This window comes from Rattus norvegicus, chromosome 8, assembly GCF_036323735.1.
Source record: "Rattus norvegicus strain BN/NHsdMcwi chromosome 8, GRCr8, whole genome shotgun sequence".
NCBI classification, from domain to species: Eukaryota; Metazoa; Chordata; class Mammalia; order Rodentia; family Muridae; genus Rattus; species Rattus norvegicus.
In genome coordinates this window covers 31,834,706-31,851,980 of record NC_086026.1, presented here as the reverse complement: position 1 = coordinate 31,851,980, position 17,275 = coordinate 31,834,706, and the positions used below count along the sequence as shown (strand labels likewise).

The window sequence follows — 17,275 nt, the reverse complement described above, 5'->3', positions numbered from 1 at the left end:
TCTAGGAAATAGAGAGCAAGAGTGTGGTACTGGACATTACCGTTATAAAATTTATAGTACCAAAGACATTTAAAAATACACAGTAGGGCTGGAGAGATGGCTCAGTGGTTAAGAACACTGACTGCTCTTCTGGAGACCCTGAGTTCAAATCCCAGCAACCACAGGGTGGCTCACAACCATCTGTAGTGAGATCTGATGCCCTCTTCTTATGTGTCTGAAGACAGCTACAGTGTACTTATATACATTAAATAAATAAATCTTTAAAAAATACACAGTATGGTAAAGGGTTTTTTTCTTTTTTAATTATTTATCTTGATGACCATTTCAGTCAAGCTGCAGTTACAGCTCAGGCCACGTCAAGTGCCAGCTCAGCCCAGCATGCTGCATCGTCACCTCTGAATTTGGCCCATGTTCCTGGAGAAGAGCCCCCACCAGCTCCCAACCTAGTGGCCCAAGAAAATGGGCCTGAGAATGTTCAAATGAATGCACAGGGCGGCCCAGTGCTAAATGAAGAAGACTTCAACCGCGACTGGCTGGACTGGGTGTACACGTTCTCGCGAGCTGCCGTCCTCCTCAGCATCGTATACTTCTACTCTTCCTTTAGTCGGTTTATCATGGTAATGGGAGCCATGCTGCTGGTTTATTTGTGAGTGATGGGTATTAACTGTTTGTGATTCTCTCGGTTGCTTTTGAAACTGTTTACCATAGGCTGGCATGACAGTCAGCAGTGCTGACTGGAGGAGTTTTAATGTAGGCCCTCATGTGTCTAGCATATTCTGCTACCCAAGAGTGAGGACAAGAGTCTTGTGTAAGAGTTTATCAGACCTGGTTAAAGTAGAGGTTTTGTTTATTGTATTTTATATAAATGTTTAATCCCGTGATTCACAGACACCCAGTTATTTAGAACTCAGATATATGATAAGTGCTCTCATAAGGTTGTTCTTTAAAGTTATGTTTTATCAATAATGATCTTAGAAACATAGGTCATACTTTTCTATAAGTAGATTTTTTTTTTCCTGGCTGTGCCTTCTCTTTAAGAGGCAAAGAAATATACCTAGTTATATTTCTTTTTTTTTTTTTTTTGTCCCAAAGGTTTTGTGATTTAATGTGTCACACTGAGCCAGTTATGTGCAATATAAGCTTTCAGGGTTGAATTGGGTTTTGTTTTGCCGGCATTACCTTGAGAAATCCCCTAGCTTGAAGGACGATACCTGTTCTTTATCTTTTATAATAGCTCCAGTAGTTTACTTTTCTTGAGGGACACTACTTAATTGTGTTACAAATACAAGTGACTGTGGCTTCTTTTCTTTCTGTTTCACTGAACAGACACCAAGCTGGATGGTTTCCTTTCAGGCAAGAAGGCGGTCAACAACAGGCTCCCAACAATGTTGACGCTAACAACGAGGGGCAGAATGCAAACAACCTAGAACTTGAAGAAATGGTAGGTTATGGAGGTTTGAGTGGATTTTTAAAGGCAGATAGCCCTTAGCCCTACATGGGACAGACACGATGATACACCCTGGATGTCCCATAGATACCTGTGGAAGGCCCACGGAGAGAAAGCTAGCGTAGAAACTGGGGTGGTTTCATCTGGGTACTGGGCGTGGAATGCCCGAGTTAGTCATAGTGTATGTTAGAACAAATGGGAAGCATTAGCTTCCAAACACAGTCTAGAAAGGAAATTATGCCTGCGGTAAAGATGTATTATATTGTCAGTTATTTGCACACTGCAGAATTTATGGATTTTAGACTTCGCAGAGATTTCTAGTGGCCCTGGATTACCATTTGCTCTACTGACACACTCAGATTTCTTCTAGCCACAGAAAGCGTTAGCCCTCTGCTAATATAGGCTTGTGTGTGGTACCGAGTACTCAGGAGTATGTTTGTGTTGTTTGAAAGGAGCGCCTTATGGATGATGGACTCGAAGATGAGAGTGGAGAAGATGCAGGTGAAGATGCCAGTGCAGCTCAAAGGCCTGGGCTAATGGCTTCCGCTTGGTCTTTTATCACCACCTTTTTTACTTCACTGATACCAGAGGGGCCTCCCCAAGTTGCCAATTAGACCTGAAAAACTGTGCCAGCTGCAAAGGAGGGTTTGACTTTAGGAAAGTGGTTTAAATAACAGTGCAATTTTAAAAAAAATGTATAACTTTTTTTTTTGATGATCATGTACAGAGGTCTTTTCTTTAAGCTTCTCATGCATATGAATATTTTAAGCACAAATGGACTACTAAGCTTGTGGTTTCTCTTTGTTTGTTTAAAGATCCTAACAGAACATAGCCTAACAGTACTGGTCTTCCAGTTTTATTCATTTCAATTATGTGTAGTGCGCTGAGCAGAACCACTGTGTGTTACTTCTTTAAAGAGCTGCTACACTTTAAATGTTCATAGCTAGATGGCCAGCCCTTCAGTGTGTACTTTGAATAAATATATCTATTTTCTGTGAATTATCCTGAAAGTTTTAAACAGAAATGACCTCATAGTTTTTAATAAAGTTTATTTACCTAAAATGTGCTAGTAGCATCTTGCCCACCCATAAAGCAATAAACTTCTCAAAAATATTAATTTTGACATTTGAATAAATGATGGAAACTTTCTATTTTAAGGACACATGTCCCATCAGTTGGAATTAGTACCTTAAAAGAAAAAAAGGCAGCTCTTCATTGGAATTAAGTGACACAAAATGTTTGATATGGCAGTACTTTTATAAAATATGCTGGAAATTGCTCCCTGTACTTTTTTAAATAAAAAGTCAATTATGATAAACAGCCTTATGGGATACTTATTTAAGCTCTTCAATACTAATTTACCTGCAAAAGTATATTTAAATTTTACAAGTTTTTTTTGAAAGACTTAATGTCTTTCAGGTCAGTTTGGCCTTTTTCCATTCCAAAGGGCACCTCTTAGTTTTCAGGCCAACTGATGCTGGCAGATATGCTCCCCGGGCTGGGACCTGAGGCTCCTACAGAAAAGTCTGCAGTTCTAGCAGAGGAACGCATAGCTATCGGAACTCCTGATAAGTGTATTTCCTTTTGTTGGGAGCTAGCGAGAAGCCTTGTGGGATTTGTTGAGAAGCAGCACCTTGGGGGCACTTTTGTGGAAGTGCCATAGTTACAGGGACACTGCAGGATACTGTGTCTCAGGCCGAGCCTCAGGAGGAAGATGCTGGTCAGGTTTGCCTGAGAGGGGAGTAGCTATAGGTTCTAGAGATAGTAAATGTGTTCCTGTTTTTACTTATTATCTCTATTTTGTTAATTTAATCACACCAGCCTGACTTTTAGTAAGTCTTGGTAAAAACAAACTAGTCAGGTGTCCGCCATGTTTTGGAGGGGCCTGATGGTGCCGAACAGCCGTGCTGCTTAAAGATGGTTTTCAGATAGGGAAAGAGGGTATACAGAAGTCGGGGGACTGGTCCGAAGGCCACTGGTGACTAGTGACAACCAGAACCATGTTCTCTAGAATGCTTCTAAGGACTTCTTCTATTTCTTACACTTGACAGAGAAGATGAGGTTTTCTCCAGTGAAAGATTCTGTTATGTGTGGACAAAGAAGGGCGATTCAAGGGCAGGGGAGAGGAGACATTTGCTCTGTCGCGTGACCCCACAGCCTAGTATACTAAGCCGTCGCTGTCTCCCCACCATCACTGCTGAGATGGCCCTGGGCTGGAGACCAGTTCTGGAGCCACAGTTGTGTAGTCCAGCGGCAGGTTTGTTTTTTTAAATCCATGATTAATTTTTCCCTCATAGTTAGGCTCGATATCCACAGTTTAGTGGACTGCGGTCACCTTGAATCTTGTTGACTCTGCAATGCTGGCACTGGAGCTGTAGAAGTGGGCCAGGCTCTGGGAAGCCAGTGCGGCTAGCTGGCTCATCTCCACTGGCGGAAGGTCCACCCTTGGGACTGCAAGGTGTGGCAGCCTTCTGGTGGGCACAAAGCACATTTATTGTGCCTCATTTCTTTTATATTCATTATACTTTGGATGTTCCGATATTCAAGCATCAGGAAACATGCAGAACAGGAATATGGAACAGTGCTTAAAGGACCCCATGGAGCCTGCTGAGAATCGTCCTCTGGGTACATCCTGGAGGTCCCAGTCTTGGGGAGCCATTTGGAAGTCATCTTGTCAACACTCACTTCCCAGTCCTGCTGAATTCGGACTCTTCCACTGACTGCAGACCACTGCTTGCACACACTGTTCGTGGAGTACGTGCAGCAGCTCAAGTCTCTCCGAGTGACCCAAGGCTACAAGAGGCAAGTGGGAAACCATGAACACACATGGTCTTCACCCATTGCCATTCTCATGGAAGAAGCACAGAAGAGGCTGGTTTGGGGCCATCTTGCCCAGTCACATAATAGATACTTTAAGGCTGATGTTTAAACACATGCCATATTCCTGCTGCCCTGGGATGACCACCGTGACCAAAAGCAACTTGGGGAGGAAAGTTCACCTTGCAGGGAAGTCAGGGTAGGAACTCAAGGCTGGAGCCTAGAGGCAGGAACTAAAGGGAAGAGCATGAAGATTCTTGCCTACTGGCTTGCTCCCCATGGCTTGCTCCCCATGGCTTGCTCCCCATGGCTTCCTCCCCATGGCTTGCTTAACTTGCGTTCTTATATCACCCAGGACCATTTGCACAGGGGTGGCACTGCCCACAATTGGCTAGGTGCACTAACATAAATCACTAATCAAGAAAATACCTTACAGTCTTGCCTACAGGTAGTCTGACTGAGGCATTTTCTCAGTTGAGATTTCTCTTCCCAAATAACTAGCTTGTATCAAGTTGACAAAACAAGACAGGATACCTATTCTATGTTAATTGTACACCATCATTTTAAAATGTTTTCAAAACAACTCAGGGTTGTAACTTCCAAGTGTTACTTCTGTTTCCCAGATGAGAACACCACACTTAATTAAGTAACTCGCTCCAGACCCTGCAGGTGGTACATCATAGCATTCTGTTCGTTTCATACTGTGCACTCTCAACATTTACAGTCCAGTCTTACGAACAAGGCATGTGGGGTTCTTAGCTCTGAAGCAAAGTAGGGTGAGCTTGTTTTGCACCAAGCTTTCTGTTGTGAAAACAAGAAAAGTCATGGTGTAAACATTTATTACCATGATCGCAGGGCTGCCAGAGACGAGTGCTCCAGAGCTGAGGAGAATGATTGGCACCTGCTGATGTTAGGGACGAGCAGACGTATTAGCAACAAAAGTAAGAGTTCAGAAGCCTTTTCTGAACTCTCCTCTGGTCATTTCAGGGTGATATGGAAGGTTTTTGGTTTACAAAAAGATACAGAGCAATGTTTCTCAGTCTTCTTAATGCTGCAACCCTTTAACGCTGCTGCTCGTGTTGTGGTGACCCCCAACCACAAAATTGTTTTGTTGCTACTTAATAACTAATGTTGCTACTGTTATAAATTGCAATATAAATATCTGATAGGCAGGATATTTGCTATGCCACCCCTGTGGGGTCTCATGGTTGAGAAACCAGTGGTGTAGGGGATGAAAGGGAACACGTTTATTGGGCCTGGTATGGATTCAGCACTCATGTATTTGTAGGGGGAAAAAAAAAGTATTAGGAAGGTCAGTAACTGAACAAAGCTTGCTAAAACAAGAGGAGGGATTGCCAGACTCCAGAGTTTTTCCCTGGTAAATCTGGCTTGTCACGCTGGAAATTTAGAGCAAGCTTGCCAAGTTTTTGTGTATCTTGAAGATTGTGAACCAATTATTCCCAGTGATGGACAGAACGGCAGAGGTAGGTCTAGGCTGCACTGTGTTACTTTGAACACTAGGTGGTGATGTAGTACCACACTATCTATGCTGTTGACATTTTTTTTTTCCTCCGCTCTTGGGGAGCCTGGTCGGGAGGATGCTACCTTACCTTAAGGAGAAAAAGCATGTAAGAGAGGAAACCTTTGACCTTGATAATGTGGTCTTGGTGTAAAACTTCAAGGAAGGTTGGAAACCATTGTTACTAATTACTCCTGGTCCTAAGCAGCCCTGACGAGTCCATGTAGGCATCCATGCTCCCAGCAGATCTTGTGAATGAGGGGGATGTCTAGGTAACCAGCTCCGCACTGTGGCAGGTGTTCAAAGAGACAAGAGATTACAAACCTCCTTTTATCAGTAAGCTAGGGGTGGTGGGCATGGGCCGGGGGGCGGTGCACGCCTGCACCTACCAACCGTATTCCCACCCTCCTCTGTCTACTCTAGGGCTTGCTGGTGATTGCAGTTCTTCCTGCAAGAAAAGCCAGTTCATCCAGACACCTTGGAACTAACCACAGAGATGTTTTGAATGAAGCCACTCCGGGGGTTTCCCGGGTTTATGACACTTCTCAGAAGGATGGCGGTTATGAGAGAGGAAGACTGGGAATCTACCTTGTCAGTGAGGGATTGGGGGCAATAAGGAGCCAGGGTAGCTAGTTGCACCTAGGACTTCAGATGAAGGATATTTGTGGGGCAACTATTAGCAATCGAATATAGCCTGTAGCTTAGCTAATAGTGATGCTTCCAAAGGTCCTGTCGCAGTTTTGATTATTGTACTGTGTCTTTCTTCAATATTAGCGTCTTGAAAAGATGGGTAAGTAGTATACAGGGATTTTCTTTTCAGTGCAGTTTATAATTCATGGTAAATTTTGAAGTTGTTTCAAGATTGAAAGTGGCATAAAAGTATAAAATTTTACTCTCACATGATTATAGTATATTAGAAAACAGAGTTGGTCCTTGTACAGGTGACTCAAAGGTGTTAGATAGAAGAGGAGGGCGCTCCAGGTGCTAATGAAATGCCTTCGGCAGAGTTGGCCATTCCTTGCGACTATCTGAGGCTCTCTCCATCCTGAATCAGTTCCTGGTGGTGGGACTGGACCATTGCTTTCCAGGCGAGAGCCATTTCAGTATTGGAGAGACTCTAATAGCACCGATCTATTCACGCTCTGAGCTTTTGTTTACTGAGGTTCCATCCCACACCTTATGCCCATTTAGCTATTCTTTAGAGAATAGCTTTCTTTCTTTCTTTTTCTGATTCCATAGTTCAGGGATTTAATCATTATTGCCTGAAACCAAAAGATCTAAACCAAGATGATCTTAATTGCTAAGTGCTGTTTTGACGTCATTCCTTTAGCTCTTACAATCTGAATTTATAATTCTGGAAGTTTTAAAAATGTTACAATGAAGTTATGAAGCTAATACAGAGCCACACATGACCACTCAACATTTTTCCTGCTATCCTTAGCTTGAGACATTTGGGACCTAATAAACCATTTTTTCCCCATCTTTATTGAGTATTTCTTATTTACATTTCAATTGTTATTCCCCTTCCCAGTTTCCTGGCCAACATCCCCCCTAACCCCTCCTCCTCCCATTCTCTATCGGTGTTCCCCTCCCCTCCATTACCGCCCTCCCCCCAACAGTCACGTTCACTGGGGGTTCAGTCTTGGCAGGACCAAGGGCTTCCCCTTCCACTGGTGCTCTTACTAGGCTATTCATTGCTACCTATGGGGTCAGAGTCCAGGGTCAGTCCATGTATAGTCTTTGGGTAGTGGCTTAGTCCCTGGAAGCTCTGGTTGCCTGGCATTGTTGTTCATATGGGGTCTCAAGCCCCTTCAAGCTCTTTCAGTCCTTTCTAAGATTCCTTCAACAGGGGTCCCATTCTCAGTTCAGTGGTTTAATGATGGCATTCGCCTATGTATTTGCTGTATTCTGGCTGTGTCTCTCAGGAGAGATCTACATCCGGCTCCTGTCGGCCTGCACTTCTTTCCTTCGTCCATCTTGTCTATTTGGGTGGCTGTATATGTATGGGCCACATGTGGGGCAGGCTCTGAATGGGTGTTCCTTCTGCCTCTGTTCTAAACTGTGCCTCCCTATTCCCTGCCAAGGGTATTCTTGTTCCCCTTTTAAAGAAGGAGTGAAGCATTCGCATTTTGGTCATCCTTCTTGAGTTTCATGTGTTCTGTGCTTCTAAGGTAATTCAAGCATTTGGGCTAATATCCACTTATCAGTGAGTGCATACCATGTGTGTTTTTCTGTGATTGGGTTACCTCACTCAGGATGATATTTTCCAGTTCCATCCATTTGCCTATGAATTTCATAAAGTCATTGTTTTTGATAGCTGAGTAGTATTCTATTGTGTAGATGTACCACATTTTCAGTATCCATTCCTCTGTTGAAGGGCATCTGGGTTCTTTCCAGCTTCTGGCTATTATAAATAAGGCTGCTATAAACATAGTGGAGCACGTGTCTTTGTTATATGTTGGGGCATCTTTTGGGTATATGCCCAAGAGAGGTATAGCTGGGTCTTCAGGTAGTTCAATAGGACAGAGGGTCTTAACTCCCACACTCACAGTGACACACCTACTTCAACAAGGTCACACATCCTAATAGTGCCACACCCTGGACCAAGCATATACAAACCATCACAGAGGAGGAGGTTCCATGGGACCTTTGGCCAATGACTCAACAAGATATAACCCATTCCTGGCACTGGAGGTTTTGGTTGGTGGCATACAATGTCTAGTTGGGCATTGTCTATTTTGTTATTTAGGGTGTCACTTAGGTTACCTTTATATATGTATTTTAAACGTTCTATAGTAGTAAGTTTTCACACAGATTTTCAAAAGGCCTTTAGTATCACTTATCCATTGATGTATTCCTTCCTTTACCCTGCTGTCCCACTGTGTGCTGGCTGGTCTTAGGTCAACTTGACATACTCACTAGAGTTATCTGAAAGAAGGGAAGCTTAACTGAGAAGATGCCTCCATAAGATCTGCATATAAGGCATTTTTCTTAATTAGTTATTGATGGGGGAGAGCCTAGCTCAATGTGAATGGTTGCATCCCTGAGCTAGTGGTCCCAGGATCTATAAGAAGGCTGAGTAAGTCGTGGAAAGCAAGCCAGCAAAAAGCACTCCTCCATGGTCTCTGCATCAGCCCCTGCCTTCAGGTTCCTGCTTGAGTTCCTGCCCTGACTTCCTTTGATGAGGAACAGTAGTGATATACAAGTGTAAGTCAAATAAGCCCTTTCCTCCCAAACTTGCTTTGTGGTCATGGTGTTTCACTGTAGCAATAGAAACCCTAACTAAGATACATCTCCTCCCCACTTAATCCTCATAATTCTAGTTTTCCCTTTATCTCTCTATAACCCTATATTCTATTTCCTCTTCCTCAAGACATCCTCTTTTTCCCCTGGCCCCTAACTAGACACCTAAGCTCTCTAGCTATGGAGATTGTAGCACACATATTTAAAGCTAAAATTCATACATAAAACATGCAATATTTGCCTTTTGCAGTCTGCATTACCTCACTGAGGAAGACTTTTTTTTTAAGCTCCATCCATTTACCTGTGAATTTCATAATTTCATTTTTATTAACACTTGAATACTATTCCACGGTGTAAATGTACCACATTTCCATTACTCTTTCATCAACTGATGGGCATCTAGGTGCCGCGGTCGGCAATCTTGGAGGTTCCAAGGATCCGCGGGGAGACCCCTGTTGAGGACACGCGTGGAGCGGAGACGGGATGGCGAACAGAGACACAGACACAGAGAGAGTGTGGTCAGCTGTTGCAACTTTACTGAGAGAGCATCAGACATTTATACACAATTTTCATTGCATAACAATCTTGGACCATGGCCAAGAACATTTGATTTTTCTGCAAAAAGGTATAGCTTGCTTTTTTTTCAGACGAGCCACAGTCAGCCAGCCTAGTCTAGTTTTCCGTTTGTCACATCAAGGAGGAAGTTTCAGGGGACCGCAAGTCTGGCATATCTTACGCCATCAGGTCTGTGCATCTAGTTCTATCGCTCTAGTTAACCCTTTGATCCCATCTTTGTTAGTCCTATAGATGTACATCCAAGGCTTGGGGCAATAATATTGCATGCCTGATCCCTGTCTAAAGTATCTGATGATCTGTGACCTTACCTCCCATTTCTCTTCTTCTGAGAGCACACACCAAGGAGGACGGGCTCTTGCCAATCTTTCTGACCAAGGCAGTGACAAATACCTGACCTTATATCCATCCTTAGTAACCCACCTATCAAAATTCAAATCATATTCTCCAGTATATGGTAATGGAGCATCCGTTGGTCAATGCACATATGGTCCCCTGTAAGTACCTGGTTGCCACCACCTGTTTCTATACTCTGTAAAATATTCATAGCCGACCCAAAGCTCAAGGAATCATTTCTCAACAGTTCTACCAACACCTAATAGAAGAAGCATCACTATCCTTATAAGTATAATTCTTTGCTAAATCTTATATTTCCTTATCTATAAGAGAAGACATAATCTGCAACCTTGGAGTCCCTGTCATCAGAGGCTCTGTCTGCTATAAAGAGGAAGCAGGAAAGCTTGTGGTATTAGTGATCAAAAATAGATCACGACCTTCTGTCCTATTATTAAAGGAAGTCTCTGTCTTGCCAAGATCATATTCAGAATCAAACAAAGAAAAAATAAAGAAATAAGTGCTGACAACGATCTTTCCCATGACCCAGATGCCCATCAGCCCAGAGCCAAGTTTGCAGCAGGGGGCAAGTCCAGGTGCACATCTTCTTGGAGTCCGCCGCATGCAAGCAGGGGGCTTAACCACGTGTGGTGCGAACCCTCGAACCGGCTCCCACTCAGGAGTCATGTCTGCCCTGGAGCTCGGTTATCTCTGCTGCAGGCGCGGCATCTAGGCTATTTCCAACTTTTGGCTACTATGGATAGCGCAGATGTGAACATGGATGAACAAGTAAGCATCTCTGTGGTAGGATGGAGAGCCTGTGGGTGGACATCCCAGAATATTACAGCTGGTTCTTGAGGTAGAGAAATTCTCAACTTCCTGAAGAGCTGCCACGGTGATTTCCATAGTGGCTGAACCAGGAGATTTATGTGGGGGAGTTGAAGGGACTGCCCCTGGGCATAGTGAGGGAAGACCCCAGGATGGCTGTCACAAGCACACAAAGAAGATGGCCACTGCACACTGAGTACCGCCCACTCCAAGATGCTGCCTCAGTGCCATACTCACACATGAAGGCGAAGCGACCTGATAAAAGTAGTCCATGCTCTCATCACTTGCCGATGATGTACCGTTAAAATCCTTACTTCCTCCTTGGTATTTGGATTCATCTTAAATAGCTTCTTAGGCCTGTTAGATGGTTTCTCTGAATTTATAAGAAAATACAAAGCATTTCTTTCCCTTTGATAGACATGTGGCCAATTACCCAAATTACTGTTCTGTTAAATGCCCCACGTTGATAACCTCTGGTTTCCAAGGCTCACTCGTGGCCTTGCCCAGTGATATGCCTAAAAAGGCTTGTAAATCCTCAGGGACCCTGAAGTCAGTTGTCACCTAGACAACCTGCCATCTTACGTCTTTCGATGCGTGCCTTTGTAATAGTGATCATGCTTCCTTCATATTCCATAGGCATGTGCTTCTCAGTCATAGTCTTTAAACCGTGCGGACAAGCTAGGGAGGACTAACAGTAGAGGCAGGGATGGTTATCTCCTAGGGAAATGGGGCACCGTGACAGTGGTCACCTGCAATGGGAAGTCCTGTGCAAGGGTAGGGCCATGCTGCCAGCCTCCTCAGGGTAGAGGCGACAGCTTGTGGCAGTTCTTCCCAATAAAGGAAGTGGGTGTGGTGGAAAAGGCAATTATAGCAGTGTAGGTTCTCTGTGCTGTTTTTTATTCATCCTAATTTTGATAAATTTTTTAAAGAACCCTCCAAAGTGATCAAATCATAAGATAGAAGCGATTCAGAGTTGCCTGGAGTTACTCCTGGGGTGAAGGCAGGCCTGTGTGGCCTGTGATAGACATCCTGCATTCTGTGGTTTCGGTTACTGTGCACAGAGAATATTAAATGTGAGCGTCCCCCGATGAACAAAGCACGAGTTTCAGGCCGTACTGTGCTCTATGCTGTCATTGCAGTGGTAGCGTTCAAATGACCCTTTTGTAACAGCCTAAGGGGACCTCACAATGTCTGTTGACCCCCTTCCCGCGTCACCCATCCTGGAGATGGTATGTCAGCACACATCAGCACGTAGGCAGGGCAAGAACGGAACAATAGGACACTCTGAGCAAGCACAGCCACACAACTTCCATTGCAGCATATCGTAATGCTTTTTTTTATTAGTCATGTAGATGCAGCTCGACATGACCACAGCCTTCTTGAGTCATCCCTACCAGGACTGCCCTTAAGTAGTCCTAGCTTGCTTGTCTACATGGTTGTGCAGCAAAACACAAATTGACAAAACCTTATGTAAGTCCTCGGAGTCCTGTGTAGGTTTTTACCATCAGACCCTCTCTCCAGAGCTGTCTCTCCCTTTAATATCATCTTAACATGAGCCAGGTACATCCCAGAGATCAAACAGTTACTTTTGTCTAATCCATAAATACATCTCTCTGATTCACATGTTGGGAATTCTACTGGTTTTGTTGTTACTTAGGACTATGCTTTGGTCATCCTCTGGTAAACTGTGTTCTGTGTAATTCCAGATCTGTCTGCCTGTCTTCTGTCTTTCATGTGGGACCAGTCTTCAAACATCAGAATCCAGCTCTATATGGGTTGGTATTATATACTGTTTCAGGCCTCCATTAGAGTTTGTGAACTGTATCTCCCAATGTTTGCATGTACTTTAAAATTATTACCATACATTATTTTTTTTAACATAGGAATGGGTTTATTATGACATTTTGTTCTTGGCATTTTAAGTCAAGGAGATTGTGTGACCTGTCTGTGACTGCCCCAGTATAGCAATGATGTATGTACTATATACTATGTACATCATCTGAGGTAGTCATGCTACACTTTTTCTTAACCGGGGTAATGTACACATGAGTATAATTTTATTGTTCTTTGGATTTAATACATTTCAAATACTTCTGCATTTCACAAAACCACAAGTCTACTCTCCTGTGTACATGGTGCTGAGGGTTGGTTGGCCTATTTTATCTGGGTGCATCTGAGAACGTGGGGGAGCACATGTTAGCACAATGGTTCTATGGAAACCTTCACAAACTGTCAAAAAGGGTTCTCTTTTTATAGAATGATTTTTGTTTCTGATAGTTGAACCTAGGAACACAAATGAATAAAAGTTCACTCAGAAACATGCTCACCTGCAACAGTACCGTCAGTGGTAAGAAGTGGAGAGAGGGGCTGGAGAGATGGCTCAGTGGTTAAGAGCACTGGCTGCTCTTCCAGAGGTCCTGAGTTCAAATCCCAGCCACCACATGGTGGCTCACAACCATCTGTAAAGAGATCCGATGCCCTCTTCTGGTGTGTCTGAAGACATTGACAGGGTTCTGATATATAATGAATAAATAAATCTAAAAAAGAGAGAGAAGTGGAGAGAGAAGTGGCTGCTGGGTCGCATCTACTCAGAGTTACCTGGCAGCCTTTTAAGTCACCGTTGTAGAGACCTCAATGCCACCACAGAGACGGCAATGAGACCAAATGAGGGGAAACAGTATACAAGGATATTCTGTAAGAGGATTATTACTACTTATGATCACGATGAAGCAAAAGCCCTTGCCACTGCCACATCCAGTCCAGAGCGGGTGTTCCTTAGACCATTGCTCTGAAAAACAACAGTGCTCAAGTTATACTCCAAAACGTAGATGCCTCATTGTGTAGCTATTTCCCCTGGATTGAATTATTTTCTCCTGGAGTGAGAAGGAAAGCTCAGAAGACTTAGGAAGCTAAGAAACTTAGGAAACTCAGAAAGGACGGAGAGTTCAAGATTCTGAAGTGCCTCTCCAAGGTGGTCTAAGCAGTACACACTGTGGAGATGACACTTTGAAGTGGAGGTGACCGAAAGGTGGGTGAGGATGTCTAGAGATGCAGCTTTCCTTGGACGGCATCCATGCTGGGGTGGGCGTTTCAGGTACGAAGCTGCCCAAGCTCCTGAAGGCAGCTCCTCACCCATGCTCCTGTAAGTCCGTCCAATAAACTCTACTTCTCCATCCTGGACTTGACTGGAGTCCTTTATTTGCTCTGCTGCTCATGCCTTGGGTTTGGTGAATGGAAACTTGTTCCCATGACTGTAGGGAAAAGTCATGCAACCCATTTAGAAAAAAATGTAAACACGTGTTTAAGGTTATATATACAATCTTTCTTCTTCTGGATTAGCTTTTTAAAACTTAAAGCAGAGATTTAATGAGATAAGATTCTGCAATCCGTTGGAACCCCTGAATGTATTTATGTGTAAGGACTAAGGAGGAATGGGGAAAAGGCACTAAGGTATGGAGACAGTGGTGCCAACTGTTACAGGTGAGGGTCTCAGCTCTCTGCTTCCTGAGTGGGAAATGACCTTTAGTGTCTCCCGCTGTGACCATAACGTTGCCCAGTGTCACCTGAAAAGAATTCTCAAGAACCTCTTGTTATAGTGTTCCCTTCTATCCAAATTTTCTGCTCATCAAGAGGACAGAAAACACAGGCATCTGGTCAGTGGAGAAATCAGTTTGTACAAAGGGAGTTAGGCACATGACACTGCTCCCTCTGAAAGAACAAACCCTGGTTTCCGACCGCAGCAGTTCTAAGCTTTTCCCCACTGCTACTGTCTTCAGCTAAGCCACTGTATTTCAAAGCAGGGATGCAGCTTACACTTCCCCAGGGCCTTTAATGGTCTTATAGTTATTTCTCTTTGGAAGCTGTCAGGGGGATGGAATTACGAGTCCCAAACACAGACAAGAAATAGAAAGAAGGGGAGATACAAGAAAGATGTAGAAATGCCTACAACGCACCCATGCATCTTGGCGGAACTTCTAATCTAATGAGAATGGATTTTGTTGAGATGATTGTACACCAACAATTAATTATTCATGGAAGAGCCGTCATTAAGATTTCATTTTGTTTAAAGGCCTCTAAGTGACTTAGAAAATTGGGTTAAGCAGGAGAAGAATTTCAAGAAAGAGACAAGGGAAAGCTTTTCACTATATTGACTTTTTAAATATTTTCAAGATAGATATTATGATTTGGCACATAAATTATACTCCGACTGAAAAGCTCCAGAGAGTTGTCTGGGTAACTCTCTGCTTTGGTAGATGGCGGGCCAGCATGGCAAGATGGAGCAGGTTGTCAGAAGGTTGTGAGAGGGTTAGGCATTTACTACAGGATTCTATAATAATTCACCTGGGTGTGAGAGGAGGAGTCGTCTCTGGGAAATAACAAGATTTGTGCAACCTGTGGCATTTTGTGTCTTGTAGGAAGTGAATACCAATCTGCCCATTTACGGTAACGCAAGTCAGGCATTGCTTAGTTTTATAAAACGTTGGTGTCTTAGGCCTCTGGGCTTGCTTATCTTTAAAGGAAAACACCAGAAATTAGTGTCAGGATGAGATTTTAATATGAGACTGATTCACAGAGTTAGAGATCCTGGGTGGATTCAAAGAAAGGCATAGCATGCAGTACCAGTCTCTGAACGTACTGTAGAGATGTGTATCGAGCTAATGGATGGTGTGGTCTCCCTGTGCTGACAGAGGAAGCTGTGTAAAGGGGGACCTCTTCTCTGGTCCACACTAAAGAATCCTGCATCACCTTTAGTCAATAAAGGAGCAGAGTGGACAGCTAGACCGACGATGGTCGAAAGGCAGCGAACGAAGGGGTCTGGTGCTTAAGGCTGAGTTTTCAGCTGTGGATGGAAGCAGCGTCCACCGTAGACAGAGATCTTTGTCTGGAAACTGTATGCTACAGGGAAGCAGAAGGCACCGATAAAAATGAGAGCAATCTGGCCTCCTTAGAAAGACACCGTTGCCTTAGTAGAGGGATGAGCCTGGCGGTGGTTTTTTTTTTATTTCTAAAACTCTGTAACATTTAAAAAACCTTGTCTTGTTTAAAAAGCAAGGTGGTTCCTTTCATGTTTATTATTATTCTATTCAAAATAGCCAGACATTGGAAACAATCTAAATGTCCCTCAACAGAAGAATGGATAAAGAAAGTACGGTACATTTATACAACAAAGCATTACCCAGCTGTTAAAAAAAAAACCCGATGGCATGAAATTTGGAGGCACATGGATGGAATGAAAAAAAAAAAAAAACAAAAACCCAGATTGATGTAGCACAGTTCTAGAAAAATAAAAATGATATGTATTGACTTACATGTGGCTATTAGTAGACTCAGACAGGTTAGCGATAAAGGAAGAGGATGGGGGGAAATGTAGATTTCCCTGGGAGGAAGAAATAGAAGAAATTTTACAGGTGGATTGGGGCTTGGGCTGGTGAGGGGGTGCTGCTTGTAACCCCAACCAGGACCCTTTGGAGCAGGGGTGGGAAGGTGCACAGTCAATGACACAGGCTGGGAGTTGGACAAGTGGAAAAAGCAGACTCGTTTATTACAGGAACCGGACGAACCTGATACCTTCACCCCCAGGATCTCGTGGGCTCTCAGGTAGCCAGATGTGGTGCTGTCTTTTCCTCAGTGGCTCTCTCCATCAGCAGTCTCTTGCTGTGCCAACGGATTCTAGGATGTCTCAGGGAGGCACATATGCCAGCATTGTAGCGGGGCCTGATTGGCTAAGTTCCTCCAAGGGGGCGGGACAGAAACAGAAGGATTGGGGAAGGGAAAGGGGAGAAGGGGTTGAAGGAATGTGAGGAGAGACAGCTAGAACTGAGGGATGTTTGAGGACGGTATGGTAACCCAGTGCACTGAAACGTTGCTAAAATATATGAATTTAGTGAGGTCTCCTAAAAAATGGAGGTTATCCCAACTGATCATCTCCTGCCACCAAAGAAAGCTTCCATTATTGGTGTTGGGTTTCATCTAATTGTTGGCCAAAGGGGTTCCACGGGAATCCCCAAAGAACCCAGGCTGTTGCCAAGACAATAGCTTACAAATTAACAGTAAGGACCCACTGTTGAAGACAACACCCACACAATTCATGGAGCATGGAGAGGTAGAGCTGGTGACTACATAGAGCCTTCACCGCATCTCTGGTGACTGTGGTATGTTTAGGTACTTTGCAGGCTGTCAAAAGAGAAATGTAAACACCCACCAGACCACAAAACCTTTGGTCTAAAATCTGTCCTGCCTGCAAAATGTCCCAGGACACACACACACACACACACACACACACACACACACACACACACACGAGAGAGAGAGAGAGAGAGAGAGAGAGAGAGAGGGGAGACGAAAGAGAGAAGGAGACATACACGAGAGAGACAGAGTCAGAGAGACAGAGAGGAGACGAAAGAGAGAGAGAGAGAGAGAGAGAGAGAGAGAGAGAGAGAGAGAGAGAGCACGATAGCTTTAAAGAGATGTCTCTACCAAACCCCTCCCCTTGGGGCTCAGAGAACTCAGTGTCA

General features: G+C 43.9%; 1 protein-coding gene and 1 long non-coding RNA gene across 5 annotated transcripts in view; one reads left to right on the top strand and one right to left on the bottom strand.

Moving 5' to 3' along the window:
- The window catches only part of Herpud2 (HERPUD family member 2), a 45,004-nt gene extending 42,239 nt beyond the window's left edge, over positions 1–2,765 (top strand). For 2 of the 3 annotated variants that reach the window (NM_001024988.2, XM_039081017.2), the window contains 3 exons: positions 329–646; positions 1,327–1,441; positions 1,900–2,765. In NM_001024988.2, the coding sequence (NP_001020159.2) occupies positions 329–646; positions 1,327–1,441; positions 1,900–2,061 (595 nt within the window). In that variant the 3' untranslated portion in view covers positions 2,062–2,765. Of the gene's footprint in view, positions 1–328; positions 647–1,326; positions 1,442–1,899 lie in introns of those variants that run through there. The other variant, XM_017595533.3, reaches the window with a different exon arrangement.
- LOC108351663 (uncharacterized) lies at positions 1,064–16,661 on the bottom strand. Of its 2 annotated transcripts, XR_005488008.2 has the most exons (4): positions 16,322–16,661; positions 13,088–13,297; positions 10,998–11,133; positions 1,064–10,750 (listed from the first exon to the last, which is right to left on the bottom strand). It is a non-coding gene; the product is annotated as an uncharacterized LOC108351663 (long non-coding RNA). The 2 variants fall into 2 exon arrangements; XR_001839276.3 differs by having other exon boundaries at positions 1,064–11,133.
- Positions 16,662–17,275: the final 614 nt, after the last annotated feature.